The sequence below is a fragment of the Bombus vosnesenskii genome, unplaced genomic scaffold (assembly GCF_011952255.1).
Source record: "Bombus vosnesenskii isolate JDL3184/JDL3185 unplaced genomic scaffold, Bvos_JDL3184-5_v1.1 scf7180000013355, whole genome shotgun sequence".
In the NCBI taxonomy this organism is placed as follows: domain Eukaryota; kingdom Metazoa; phylum Arthropoda; class Insecta; order Hymenoptera; family Apidae; genus Bombus; species Bombus vosnesenskii.
In genome coordinates, this window is record NW_022882990.1 from 732,891 (window position 1) to 747,881 (window position 14,991).

The 14,991-nt window shown below is 30.7% G+C and overlaps 1 protein-coding gene across 4 annotated transcripts; it reads left to right on the forward strand.

The window, feature by feature from the left end:
* The first annotated feature begins 3,827 nt into the window (after positions 1-3,827).
* LOC117237052 (nuclear pore complex protein Nup153) lies at positions 3,828-12,980 on the forward strand. Of its 4 annotated transcripts, none has more exons than XM_033500646.1 (9): positions 3,828-4,103; positions 5,758-6,048; positions 6,133-6,239; positions 6,315-6,436; positions 6,581-6,798; positions 6,879-7,252; positions 7,366-10,540; positions 10,627-10,748; positions 10,828-12,980. In XM_033500646.1, the coding sequence occupies exons 1-9, from the start codon at positions 4,029-4,031 to the stop codon at positions 10,886-10,888; spliced, it is 4,545 nt and encodes a 1,514-aa protein (XP_033356537.1). In that variant the 5' UTR covers positions 3,828-4,028; the 3' UTR covers positions 10,889-12,980. The 4 variants fall into 4 exon arrangements, with proteins under 4 accessions (XP_033356537.1, XP_033356538.1, XP_033356535.1 ...); XM_033500647.1 differs by having other exon boundaries at positions 6,617-6,798; XM_033500644.1 differs by having other exon boundaries at positions 6,133-6,436.
* The last annotated feature ends 2,011 nt before the right edge of the window (positions 12,981-14,991 follow it).

The following is a 14,991-nucleotide window of genomic DNA, read 5'->3' on the forward strand; positions in this document are numbered from 1 at the left end:
GTATGATGTGGACGAAGGTGTGTCATAGCTTCTGTGTAGGCTATGATGATAAAGTGGTGATGTGTCCAAAGGAGTCAGGGGTCGATGTCTTATCTCTGATGTAGTTTGAGATGTGACTAATGTCACAATCTCGTAGTCGTTGTGTCAATGCCTCACGATTTCAAGCGAGCTATCGAATCTATTAGTAACCTCGATAAGTAATGTTAAGGATTATATCCCACAATTTTTGGTAATGTTTCGTGCTTAACGTGTCACCATAGTCTATGATATACAATGGCTGAGAAAGATATTTAAACATTTATTATAGAAAATTTGTATAAATATATTATGTATGTACGAAACTTCTTGAAATCTCAATTTTACCAATTATATGAATTTTATTTTCGTAATATAGAATATTTCTAATAAAATGTTTTATAGCTATTATTTAGTATTAAATTTGGGCTTAAACTTCATAAATGACTTTTTTCTACTTAATTCAAGAATTTATACCGCTACAAAATTACATCTCAAAGAGTAGGTCTGCATTTACATTATACAGGGTGGTTGGTAACTGGTGGTACAAGCAGAAAGGGGGTGATTCTACGCGAAAAAAGAAGTCGAAAATATAGAATAAAATTTTTTTTTTAATTTTTCTATCGAGACAACGATCTACAGTGAGATCCGTTATAACGTACCGCACGCGTACCGAGCGAAAATTCAAAGTCGATTTTCTCGAAAACAAAGCCTCAAACGAAAAATTTTTATTCTATATTTTCGACTTCTTTTTTCGCCTAGAATCACCCCCTTTCCGCTTGCACCACCAGTTACCAACCACCCTGTATAAGTGATGTAATGGAATTATATAAGAGATGTAAACCGAAAGTCGTCCAAAGCCAAAAGGTATGGACTAAGTATATATAAATAAATAAATAAAAAATACTGAAAATTGTTGGCACATAAATGATAATTTTATTGCATCACCTAACATATTGAATTACTAGTGGACTAGTACGTAACGTGGATTACTGATATATGGAACAATTTTTAAGCAAATGAATATTTATAAACGAAATAACTACATATTTTTTATAGTAGCAGTTAAGTTATTCTTTGTAGTAAAAAGTATTAGATTATAAAAAAGTTGGATTTCAAAACAAACACGGCGTGCAAGCAATAGCCATTGTTACTTGACCTCTATCAAACATAGGAGCTCATACAACTCATTGTCGGATGCCAAATTATTTCTCAGTTTCTAAAAAACAGATGGAGATAAAATATATCCTATTCTCTTTCCTGGATAATAAACTATACGATAGAGAAAACGTTATCAAAATCTGTTCAGTTCAGTTTTTACGTGCCAAATTTAGTTCTTTGGGTTCCAAAGCTTACGCTGTTTCTGGATGACTATCTTCTTTATTTTATCCAGACACAACTTTTTACTGCTTTATTATGTATATAAATACAGCATTATCATAGTACATAAATAAATATTTCGTTTAATAAATTCAGAGTATTTAAATTTCAGATTTCAAATTTGGAGTATTACAATTTTATATTATTTTTAAATAATTAAATTAATTATAATTACTTAAATTTTAAATAAGTATATCGTTAGAAAATGGATGTACTTATAGCGTAAGTACATATATATAAAAATATAATCTTTGAATATTAAAAATAAAGTCTTAGAATAGAAAATTATCAATGGTTATCATTTTAAATTCAGTCATTTAAAACAAAATTTTTATTTAAATTAATAAGAAAGTTGATAAAACAATTATATCCATGCAAAATATATGCAAACATAAATAAAGAATAATACAAATAAAAGAAGTCTCTGCATTGTTTTCTATCATAATTTATCTAATTTATCTACTTCTGTCTTTTCAAATATAAGATCTGAATATATTTCTATCACAAATCCTAGTCAATGTCTCTATGTATGCATATGTTTGTATGTTTATACGTTTGTGAGATATGTTTATAAGCGAAATTAGTAAAGTAGAAAATAACTGTCTTTATTATCTGTTGGACATCTAGTATGTTTCTTATTATCTGTTGATAAATCGAAAGAATGTGAGATGTAATAAGAATTATGTGTGTAATTAAAAAAAATATTTTTATTTTAATATCTTAATCGATTTGCTCAATTTAATCATTTTAATGCACTTGCTCGTATGTTTACATAATACTCCAAAAGTCGAAAAATCATTTTCATTCTTTTTCATTTCACAATATCATATTTAAAATAGATATACATATATCTATAGTTACAATTTAAAATTAAACAAACAAATTAAAAGAATAGAAGAAACAATATATACTGTGTAATCTTTAATATGATTGTAAACTGAAAACTAAGAATACGATATACATAAAAATTAGCGCACTTAACTTAAACATGTAACCGGAAGTAAGAAGCGCTCATTACGAAAAACGATTTATTTTAAAACAATGGAAACAATCGATTACATTGACTGATCGCTCAACTAACATTTTATACAAAATTTTGTTTAGTCATAAACCAAATATTGTTGTTTACTACATAATGATATTATTAAAAGAATAGATATTATAACGTTTCAATATTGTACGAATATAAAGTTAAATCATATAGCATAGATTCAGAAAATTGATCTATTTTGAATTATACATACATATATTATACAGACAATCATAATACAGACAAAATCTGTACTCCAAACTTTATATAGAGAAATTTTTAAAACTTAATCTTCACAATAATCTATATTATGAAATATTCTTTTCTTTTAATTATTTTATGAAAATTAAAAAAAACATGTACAATGGTTACAAATAGTATTTGCATTTATCTTTATTTTCCAACGAAGCATTTTTCTTACCAGGTTCTGTGCATTTCATTTCAAAATACCATTAAATAGTGCGAAATTTAATATACCTATGGACCTAACTAATTATACAGTATGTAAATGCTATTATAAATACAATGGTGTGCAAATAGATTTTTGTCGACAACTGTATATGTTACTTACAACAAAATAAACGAAATGGATATAGCCGATACAGGTTATAAAATGTCGATAATGTATCAACCGACCCCAAGCTGTTACAGCGCTATCTGTAGACAGAATATAAAATTATAGATTTTTTTTTAATGAAAGCGTTCTTAATATTTTATCTACGAGATTCATACTTACAAAACGTTACATGTTACTTATTATTAATAACGCGCTTATGCGTGATTTGCGTGTGAGTGCATGTTATTGTATGCGTATGAATGTATGTACGTAAAATACATGTCTGTACACAGTGCACATATACATATATATACATATTTACACACACACACACCAGGCATATACACACACACCAGGCATACACACAAGGCGCGCGCGCACGCACACACACAAGGCATACACACACACAAGGCATACACACACACAAGGCATACACACACACACAAGGCATACACACACAAGGCATACACACACACACAAGGCATACACACACACACACACAATGTATATATCTTTTCTCTACCCTGTTAAAATATTTATAAATATTTACATGGTTTATCATATTATTATCAGAATATTATAGGTCTTTAGATTAGAATTAGCAATTAATTAATTACTAATTAGTAATGTATAATATAATTTTAGGGTACAAACAAAAGTCTATTACGGACTATGAAAAAAATGTTATATGTTAAGAAAATAGACATTTACTAATTGCAATACTGATACATGTAGTGAAATGAGGTACGTTTCGAACACTCATAATTCAATAAAGAATAAGAAATAAGGAAAGCTTTTTTAAAAAGAGATAGCAATACCACACGCCAACTTTAAGGCAGTGAACGCATACGATGTGTCACGTGGGCAGGCGCGACAAGCGCATATTCCAGAGAAACCTGGCGCCCTGGTGGCGGTCTTTGGGGCGGCCATATTTTCTCTCGTGGATTTTACTCACGAAGGTGGTGGTTCGCTGACAATTTCTGGGATGCGCCGTTTGAAGACATTCTCGCGTGTTTTTTACTCATAAATAAGTGATCAGTGCCCATCATGGCTAAGCGGAGTAACAATTTGAGTGGAAGACGGTCGTCGTCGCATAATACGAAGCCCTACGATACAAACAATGTGAGTAATATCTCCTTGGCACGAGTCTGCCGCGACAGAAACGAATTTGCCTCACATCCAACGGTTCTTCGCGCCTTACCGCTTAAATTAGACCTCCCAACGAATTTGCTTTATGTACCAACCTCTTTTCAGTCTACCTTTTGCATGACTTATGTTTTCCTAAAGTGCTATTTCAACGAACCTGGACGACGTCACGGTTATGTGAATCCACTCGATAACCTCAATCTTTCCCATACTAAGTAGATACTACAATACTTCGCTCATGAGATACCTATCAAGACGCATATAACATATAACCTTGAAACGTGATTCCTTACCAGGAAAATCTTGAGGAATGTATTAAGCGAATCAATTCTCGTAAATTTATCACTCTGTCAGCTTAAAGAAATTTAAATGTTACCATTTGCATCTAGTATGTATGCGAAAAAGACACGCGTGACGTTGGAAAATCACGTTTTGCGCAAATTCATGCAATATCTTGTAATCTTTTCTGAAGATCATTTCTTTTTTTTCTAATGATAATATTCGTTTAATTCAATCGATTTAAGTAAATATGCAACTTAATCTGCTTTCGGTCGAATTATTTTAACCTCAATTTCTAAGAATGACTTTTTATGTATTTTAATTGTTATTATGTTTACGCAACTACACCAACCAACTACTTAATAACCAATTTTTCATCTCTAATTCTGTGTATATTTGTTAGAATTATTATCTAACAAGTATATTAAATGAAATATGACTACATATAATACAAACATGTATAATGTAAATAAATAATTTCATTTTATTTAATATAAGTATATATATACATATAACTTCTTTCCTTTATGTAATTTATATTCCATTTATTAATATTTTTTATTATGTTTATCATAATACTACACAATTAATATTATATATATGAATATTATAACATATGTACTACTTAATATTTCTTTTCTTTTTTCCTCGAGGAAGGGAAAATGCTATTACACATACCCAGTGACTGAGTATATAGAATTCAGCGGATGGAATCGCCATATCCACTAAAAACCCCACCTCTATCCGTTCCTCTTATGATACAGGAACCAACCCCAGAACCGCCTTTCGACATTACTTCAGGGTTGGCCTTAGTGTGTATCCCTTACTAGTTTAGTCTTCTTAATTCAGTCTACTAGCTTGTCTTTTCCTCCTCTCCACAATCATCTCTTGCACTTGTCTTTCTTGCATGATCTTCCTAGAAAACGCTTGAAACCTAGTCCTATTGTTCTCTTTCTTGGTTACTGCCTCTATCAAATTTTCCACCATAAGTGACATGCTAACGTAGCTTTCAAATTCAATCCTCTCGTAAATCCACCCAGGGCAGTGGAACAACGCATGCTCGAGTGATCCTCCTTACTAATCGTCTTTCGATACACACTTAAAAGTTAAAGGAGGTTAAAAAAGTACAACCATTAGAAATTAATTTCCTCGTCCAATTGTCACTTCTATAAAAACTCCATTCCTCTCTCTACTTTTCGTCAATGCGTTCTTTCACCGCCCTCATTCTATCCACAAAATTTGAGGTATCTCCTGCTCTGGAATGGGTCTCATACTGTTCCTGTTGATAACTCCTTTTAAATTCATACATGTACTATTTAATATCTATGTATTTATTTCCTTTATATTTCAGTCTTTTGTAAAAAAAGTAGCAACAAAAGTGACTGATCTTTTACCACAAAGGTTGTGGATTAGTAAGTGGTTTAATACATCTCAAAATGATGAAGATATATTAGAGGACAATGGAAATCCTGAAGAGGTTGAATCAGAAGAAGATATTCAGAAACCTCCACCGATAAAACGACCATGTATTCGTATGGATGTTTCTCATCCACCTGGTACATTTTCAATTCAACCAAGAACTAAATCAACAATTAACAAAGCCAGTCCATCTAAGCAACAATATTTCATTCATGATGAAACGGTAATATATAAAAATGTTATATAAAATTGTTATATAAAAATGTTGTTAATTTGAACATATTTTCTTCAATTAATGGTTTTATAGAATGAAGATTTTTCTAAACCTGCAATGGCTGGACCAAGCGGGATGAGCCATTTAGTATCTTCTACACCTGCAACACAATCAGATATTAGAAACATAGCACCACAGAGGTCAGAATTAAATTCATTAGTTGCTACTACAAATAATGGAACTACAAATGGTACGGATGATAATTCTGAATCCAGTGAGAGCACTAGCTGTTGCAGTTCTCTTATTCCACAAACCAATAGACAAGAAGCTCCATCAAATGTCTCTTACAGCTCTCCATTCTCTAAAAGAAAAAGGTTTAATGACAAATTAAATTTCAGTAAGTAAACTTTATCTTTTTTGTGATTTTATATTTAATAAGAAATATTTTTTCATGTTTAAATATGTCAAAAATATATCATTTCCTCTTTTAAAAATATAAATTCTTATTCAAGATATATTTTAATATACAAATTTTTTTTAGCCGGCCATATACAGTCTCCAAGATCTTTATTTTTAGATAATACCCGAGATTCCTTAAGTAGTCGTAGACCAAGCTTTAATGCATCAATCATGACAAACACGCAGGATCGTGCATCTGCCTTGGCATCTCCTTTTTACAGTGGAAATACCACTTTTGGTGGAGCAAATGCAGCTGGTCTTTATAAACGAGGACGTAATTTGTTTAATAGTTCAAATGAGGTATGTGTTATTAATTTTAATTATTGTTCTTTAACTACTTTCAGTATTATTTATGGTATATTAATTGCTACTAATTTCAGATTCAACTTCAAGTTCCTAAAAGAACAAGTGTTGAAGTAAAACCATCTAATACAGATTCATCTGGTATGAGTCAAACTGCTAAAAAAATATTGGAAGCATTAGAACATTTTTCATCGCCAATAACTGATGCTAAAAAAATTCCATTAAAAATGATGAATAATATATCACCAACAAATAAAAAGAGATCGAGGGAGGAAATGACGTCAACAACTAAAGTTGGATTACGTCATTTAACTCGCGAATTAACTGTACCAACCATACCCGATATATTAAAATTGAGACGGCGGCAAAAATTACAAGATACGACAGCTGCAGCTAGAAAAATTGTTTCGGCACGGAGCGAACCACCGCCTCCTCAAGAATATCATCTCAGGTGAATATATAATTATTATTTATTCAAAATATTGGTATGTATAATTATTTGCCAAATAAACATTGGTAATCATTAAATATATAGTCATAATATATGTAATTTCTTTTGTACAGGACACAAATTGATGAAGATTCAAAACATCATGGAAAAATTAAAACCAAAGCAGCAAATCTTGAGCAAGAAGATACAGTTGAACCAGTTAATTTACCAAACATACCTTTACCTATATCTTCTTTACCTAATTTCAACTTTATGTCATCTACTAATACAAATATAGGAGACAAATCTAATACAGGCGAAGAAGATACCTTCACATTTGCAAGTCCTATAAAAGTAACAAATACCACAAAGAACTTAAAATCTATTAATAATTTCACATTTAGTAGCCCAATTAGTGCTGATAAGGAATCAGTTGATAAATCTAGTAATTCAGATTCTCCTTTAAAAAGAGTTGGTGTCAAGTCCACTTCATCAAATGACTATGTACCCCCTGTAACACAAAATTTTATTTGGTCTGGTTCATCTACAGCTCCTAGACTAAAAGAAAAGATAAAGAATAATGATAAAACTATTCCTATTACTTCAAATGAATTAAAATCAGGAAGTGTTATGGATATTCTTTGCTCTAAATCTAGTACAACAAAAGCTGAAAAATCAGATGAATCAAAGACGCAGTTAGAGTCAAACAAAGAATCTACCAATAATAAAACAAATGCAATTGACAAAGTTATTATTGAATCTGTTAGAAATGTACAATCCAATATACAAGATACTTCAATTATGTGGGAATGTTCTGAATGTTTGTTTAAGAATAACAATTCTGAAACACAATGCTTTGCTTGCAAGATTACTAGACCCAGTTTTAAAGATAAGAAGACTTCTGAATTGTCAATATCAAGCAATGTCAGTGAATCAAAAACTACAGCAAATGATAATTTTGGCTCGCAGTTTAAACTTTCAAGTAATCAGTGGGAATGTACATCATGTTTTGTAAGAAATAAACAAACTGATACTAAGTGTGCTGCGTGTAGTGCACTAAAACCAGATACAAAGCAAGAGACGAAGTCTGGGAACTGTCCTAAATGTAGGTTAAATGATTCTGAAAACCCAACTATGTGTACTTTTTGCAATACATCTAAATCAAGTATATTAAAAATGAGTGTACAAGACAGTACGAATCCTACAGATAACACAAATATTTCTGTATGTCAGAATATAATCAATGCATCAATTGATGAAAATGAAGATATGGATAAATTAAACTCAAACAAAGATACATGGGAATGCCCTTGCTGTATGGTTAGAAATCTCATCTCTATTGATTCTTGTCCATGTTGTAATACAGCTAAACCTAGTACTGGGATTGCTACTAAGAATGCCTCTCCTTTATTTTCAAATGGATTTGGAGATAAGTTTAAAAAACCTGAAGGTGCATGGATTTGCAATACTTGCATGCTACAAAATGAAACAAAAGTTACTACATGTGTAGCTTGTGGTGATGCAAAACCAGGCTCAACAAAACCAGATAATTCTACTTCTACAAATACTAATTCTAATTTACAATTTAATTTTGATATGCCTGCAAATACTAGTGGTTTTAAATTCGGTATTGACAAAGCTGATCAAGAAAAGACTGATACTACAATATCTACAAATGGTTTTAAATTCGGTGAAAAACAACAAAGTAATCAAACAGGTCAATTTACATTTGGTATTCAAAAGGAAGATACGAAAACAAGTGAAGTACAGAAATCTGATAATAATGTCTCTTTGACCTCAGGAAGTGGTTTTGGAGTTCCAAATAAAGTAAATAATGCTGAAAAGACTGATGTAAAACAAGATTCAGAAAACGTGGGAAAAAGTTCAACACCACTATTTTCATTTGGTATAGCTAAGAGTGAAAATGGAACAATAGAAAGTGATAAGCAGATTGTAAATGTAACAACTTCTACATCAATTGCACCTACCTTTACATTTAATATGCCTAAGCCTAGAATTGAACAAACAGACATAAAAGAAGAAAAACAAACTCCTTTGCTAGAAAGTACTGTGGCAGGAGCTTCAAAGCCAAACATAGAAGTTATCGAATCTACTACTACTAATACAAATACATTACCTTCAGTAACTCAAAGCAGTATACAAGAACCTAAATCAACTGCTGCATTTTCTTTTGTTGTACCAAGTAGCACAAGTACAATTACTAGTAGTGCTTCTACAACTGTGGTATCAAGTCTTCCATCTTCTACTCAATCTTCCTTTACATTTCTTGAATCAAAATCAACTACGCAAGCACCAGCTGTACCAACATTTGGACAGATATCAACATCAGCTCCTACTTCTAATTTATCTAATACCTTTACATTTGGGAACAGTGAAACAAAGGAAGAATCCTCAATAACTAAAACTTTTAGTACATTGCCAAATGCCTCTCCTGGAAGTTCATTATTCTCAAGTATTTCTAGTGCTCCATCGCTGTTTGGCAATAATGATACAAAAACTGTACCAGCATTTGGACAAACTTCAACTGAAGATAACAAACAACCTGCATTTGGTGCTGCAAATACAAGTAAATCCTCGACTTTTGTAGTACCAGGAAATAAAGTACCAATATTTGGTAATACGGAAAATAAACCTAAAATTTTTGGTTCAACTGACCCAAAATTAAGTGTATTTGGAAACACAGATAATAAACCAACATCTTTATTCAATCCATCACTCCAAGCACAAACTGCAACACCAGTCTCTTTTGGCGCATCGTCAGCTACATCAACACTTTTTGGATCATCTGCTACACCCGTTTTTGGTAATAATACTGCTTCGTCGTTTACTACTGAGTCAACACCTAACATATTTGGATCTACCTCAAAGTCAAATGAAACTAGTACACCAAATTCAAACATATTCACGTTTGGCACTACTCCTGCTCAACCAATAGCGAAACCAGCAACTGGATTTAATTTTTCTACAAATACTAATCCTGCAGAATCAACTCAGAAACCATTATTTACGTTTGGTAGCCATTCATCTGCCCAGAAAAACGCTAATTTATTTGGGAATACATTCAATAATCCTGCATCAACTAATTCTTCTGGCTTTCTATTTAATGCACCTAAACCAGAAGCATCAGCATTTGGTCAACCTACAGCAACAAATCCAATTTTTGGTGCATCACAACCTGGTACACAGAATCAAGCGTCGTCGTCGTTCTCGTCTACTCCTTCAAATACAGGATTTAATTTCGGATCTACAGCACCTGTTGTTACGTCAGGCGGTTTTAATTTTGGTACTGTAAGTATACTAAAGTACAAGATGTCAAGATGTCTTGAACAAGTTGAATTTAATTAGAATTAAATTTTAATAATTAATTTGTTTAGGCATCTGCTTCTACACCATCTGCAGGATTTAATTTTAATGCTCCCGGTACTACACCAACATTTGATCCGAATACTCCACCAACATTTAACTTCACTGGTGGTAATGCACCTGTAGCATTTAAGTATGTATAAATTATACAAAATTATTCATCATGTTAATTACAAGAATTGTTTGTTATATATTATCATATTTTATTTCAGAGCAATACCTACTCAAACTCCACAAAGGAAGTTCAAAAAAGCCATTAGAAGAATGCGGTAGAGGGCAAGTAACACACGACCATAGTTACACATACACTCGGACGCATTTTTTTATATATATCTCAAGCAACCGCGTGTATGAATATGTTTTTGAATATATGCTTAAGTTACGGTATGATGCAATGAAAATATACCAACCATCAATGGTTACATCAATGTGGTGGTATACCAAGCATTTTATGTAATATATTAATTTGTCAATAGGATATGCTTGCGTACAGCCACTTGTGTTCTACAGGATCTGTAAATTATAAATTATTTAAATTATACAATAATAACGAAAGATACTTTGATGTTGGCATGAAGCCATTTTTGAAACTATGACAGATCATACATAATCTGCCATCGCATTACTAATACCTTGCCCAAACAAGACACTATGTGTGCGTATTGACGTGACAAATTAATTTGCTGAAAGAATACCTCGATAAAGAAACCTAACAAAGCACTAAATACATGCAATTTATTGAGGATAACAAGTGGGAGTGTATCCCTCAGGTAAGTATAAATCATTCACAACTCGTAACAATACTTTTGTAACTGAGAAGCAAGAGGGACTAAATAGTGCCGAAATACATTAATTAAAAATTATTTTTTGTAATAAAAGAAACATTGTAATGACTTGTAATGGCTTTATTCTTATATTTGTATGTAAAAACAATCATCTGTACCTGACTACTTATTTTTAATGTATTCAGTATACACAATTTTACATAGTCAGGTACACAATCTTGAAGGAGCTTAATGAGATGAGAAATATATGGTTATCAACAGAATTCTTTTATTCATTTTCTCTATAAATTTTGACACGTTACGAGTATTGTGAATTGATTGAATATCAATGAAGTCCCACTGCGTATAGACATTAATTATATTTTCATTAGAATTGTGCGGACAGTTCTACAGTCTTTGTAGTACTAGTCCAAGAAAAATGTATCATAAAAGAAAATGGCATTCGGATAGTACAAACTCACGATTACTGAACGATTGCATTGAGTAGTCGAAATTGTATATTTTTTTTATATATTGAATGAACTAATTCTATAAGAATATACTGAATGCCATTTTAATAGAATTAAATTATAGTAATGTTGCGTGTTTTACCATAGAATGAATGGAAAATGAATCAAGAAGTATGTTGAATGGAAATAAATTATTATGGGGCTTCTAAAGAGTTACTTTTTCTTTTGTTACTAAATTGAATGTATTTTTATAGTAAGTTTCTGAAATTGTTATTAACTTTGTATATTATTGTTGCTTCTACTATGTATATCATGAAAACGTATCACTCTGTATTACAGTAAAACTAAATATATTACAATAAAATTCATAGAGATAATATTACAAAATTACACATAAATTTCAAAAATTGTAGATACTTATTTTTAAGTCAAATAATTTCCTTTTTTTAAGATTCACTTATTTCTTTGACAGCATTTTTACATTTTAATTGCAGTGTTTGTGAAATAACAGATTTTTACAATGAGTGCAGTTTAGCCTAGAGTGATATTAAAGTAAATGTAAGTATAGGAAAGTTGTTTTCAAAATATTAAAAAGCCATAAAAGTAACTATTACATTTGGAAGTCCCTAAATACAGAAAGTAGTTAGTTGACGTGTTAATGATTAATGAATTAATATGAAATCATGCACGTCCTATTTAAGATTAGGATAGTTATATCTATAATGTTGGCTTAAAATTGACAGTAGCCAAGAATAACTCGGCACAAGACCCACCTTCTGCCATAGTAGATATATAGGTACAAAACAACTCTGTTACATATTGTTACTTTATATGTTGTGTAATATTTACATTGTAGGTTTTAAGGCGTTTTTAATTTCTGCATATATAACAAAGAAACCTTGATTTCATGTTGATAATTTACAAATTGCATACTCTGCAAATACCCTTCGTAGTTGTTACCTATAATACTAGAATAGTATTGCTAAGTATGTAAAAAAATGTATCAACATAATTAATCAATATTTCTTTGTATAATTGTATAATTAAAATTACAATTAACCTACCGTTTAATCGTAGAACAAAATCTATAACAATTCAGTAATTGAAATAAACTAGTTAATACTTACAGTACCTCTTAATGTTATCCTTTGTATAAAAAAAATCTGATCTACGAAGGGTTCTTCCGCACATAGTTATATTGTTTAACTTAAGGAATTATAGCTTTGTATAATTACCAGCTGAAATACTAACCAATGGTAAAGTGAGGCTGCGCTGAGATATGTCTATGCTGCTGTCTTACACTGTGAACATTCTCTGTCGAGGCTGTGTCGTCCATTTGTCTATCCTTAGACAAATTTCCAAATTAATGAATATATCAAATGCTGCCTGAAAGAGGCAATACCTTTGTAATAAATCTCGTATATGGCCTTAAAAAACATAACGAGCGCGTGACGTATATGTATTAACGATTGTACAGCAAATCATATTGGAATTGTTTTGTAGCAGTTTGTACTCTCCATTGCAATGTGTTTGCATAAATACTTGAAGAGCACTACATTAAAATCGTTCAACAATAGATATGTAACATCTCGTGACTCATAGAATTTGTCTTTGAATTTATTCTAAATATTATAAGTTTAAAATTACTTCTATAAAATTATGTATTAATCCTTGAATTAATTACATTTCGATTGTAACAATTCAATTATTATTATTATAATTATTTGTAAAGTAAAAAAATATGTAATAATCATATGATAAAGATAAGAAATTTATCTATAAAAAAATAACTATTCATAAATTGATAATACATTTTTTAACAAAATGTACAAAAATCCTGTGAGTTATGAGATGTAAAAGAATGAGTCAAATGTTCTGAGGCCTTATTATAATCTTAGTCCATGAAAATTATGTATTGTACTGAATTTACATGAATATCTGTAATGATTATATTGAGAATGTATTAATTAATGATCTAATGTTCACAAATGGGAGAGTTTGTTATGAAATAAGTCCAATGACTGCCTGTAATTAAATAAAATGTACATGGGAGAATGTTCACTGTATGCTTCAGGTGCTATGGAGATGTTATAACATTCTCATGACATGTTAGATAATATTGTGAAGGAGTATTGGTGTTTCTCAACCGATAAACCATTTATAATTCAATAATTTTTACTCGCACAAACAAAGCATGGAAATACAGATAAAAACAGAAATACTTATTAAGTGGCAAATATTTTATTTAAAGAGAAACATGAAGGGGCAAAGATGTATTTGATTCATTGAAAAGTACGTAATAAGCACAAGATTATAATTAAAATAGTAATGTACATTACATAGGATGGAACTAGCATCTATTTACGAAACGAATGTATAAATGTAATTATGACGAGTGAAAAACTCGATAGCCTCATATTGTATAATTTATTGAATAAATGTGACGTTGCTTTAACGCGTAACATTTGCGATGACGAGGGCTATTGAGCTCGCGTTGAGAAACACCGTGAATAGGATACATTCGCGTTAACATTACTACCATTATTATTCTTAATACTATCCTCCACTGTATTCATAATAGCTATACTATACAGTACTAGGATATATGAAAAATATCAATTGAAAACAATGTTTAATTTTGGTTTACATTTTTATTTTGTAGCTAGTAAAATAAAGATTTTAGGAGGGCATTTAGATAATGATGCGAACCAAGGAGTTTTTAACTATGTACAATTAACGTATAATGTAATTACACTATAAACTTTAATTTTCTTTTTAGCAAATAATATATGCGAGGACAAAAAAATGCGCGTAGTACTTCGTAAAAACCCTTTGGTTCACATAAAGAAAGTAATCGAAAAACGAATGTTAGAATTCAATCGCAATCTTGAATTCTTAGATCAAATGTATTTGTTTCATGATTACATTTCACGTTGCTTTTTATTTCTATAAGTATCAAGCTCACTCCTTAACAGTTCCTCAAAGAAAATATACAAAATAAGAAATCCATACTATAACTTACTCTAATATTCGTGGTTTTAACATCCTGATATATATATATATATATATATATATGTCTGTTCTATACGTTTTTTTAGTAAAAAATATCTTATTTTAGTTACGTGGTATATCTCAACTCACA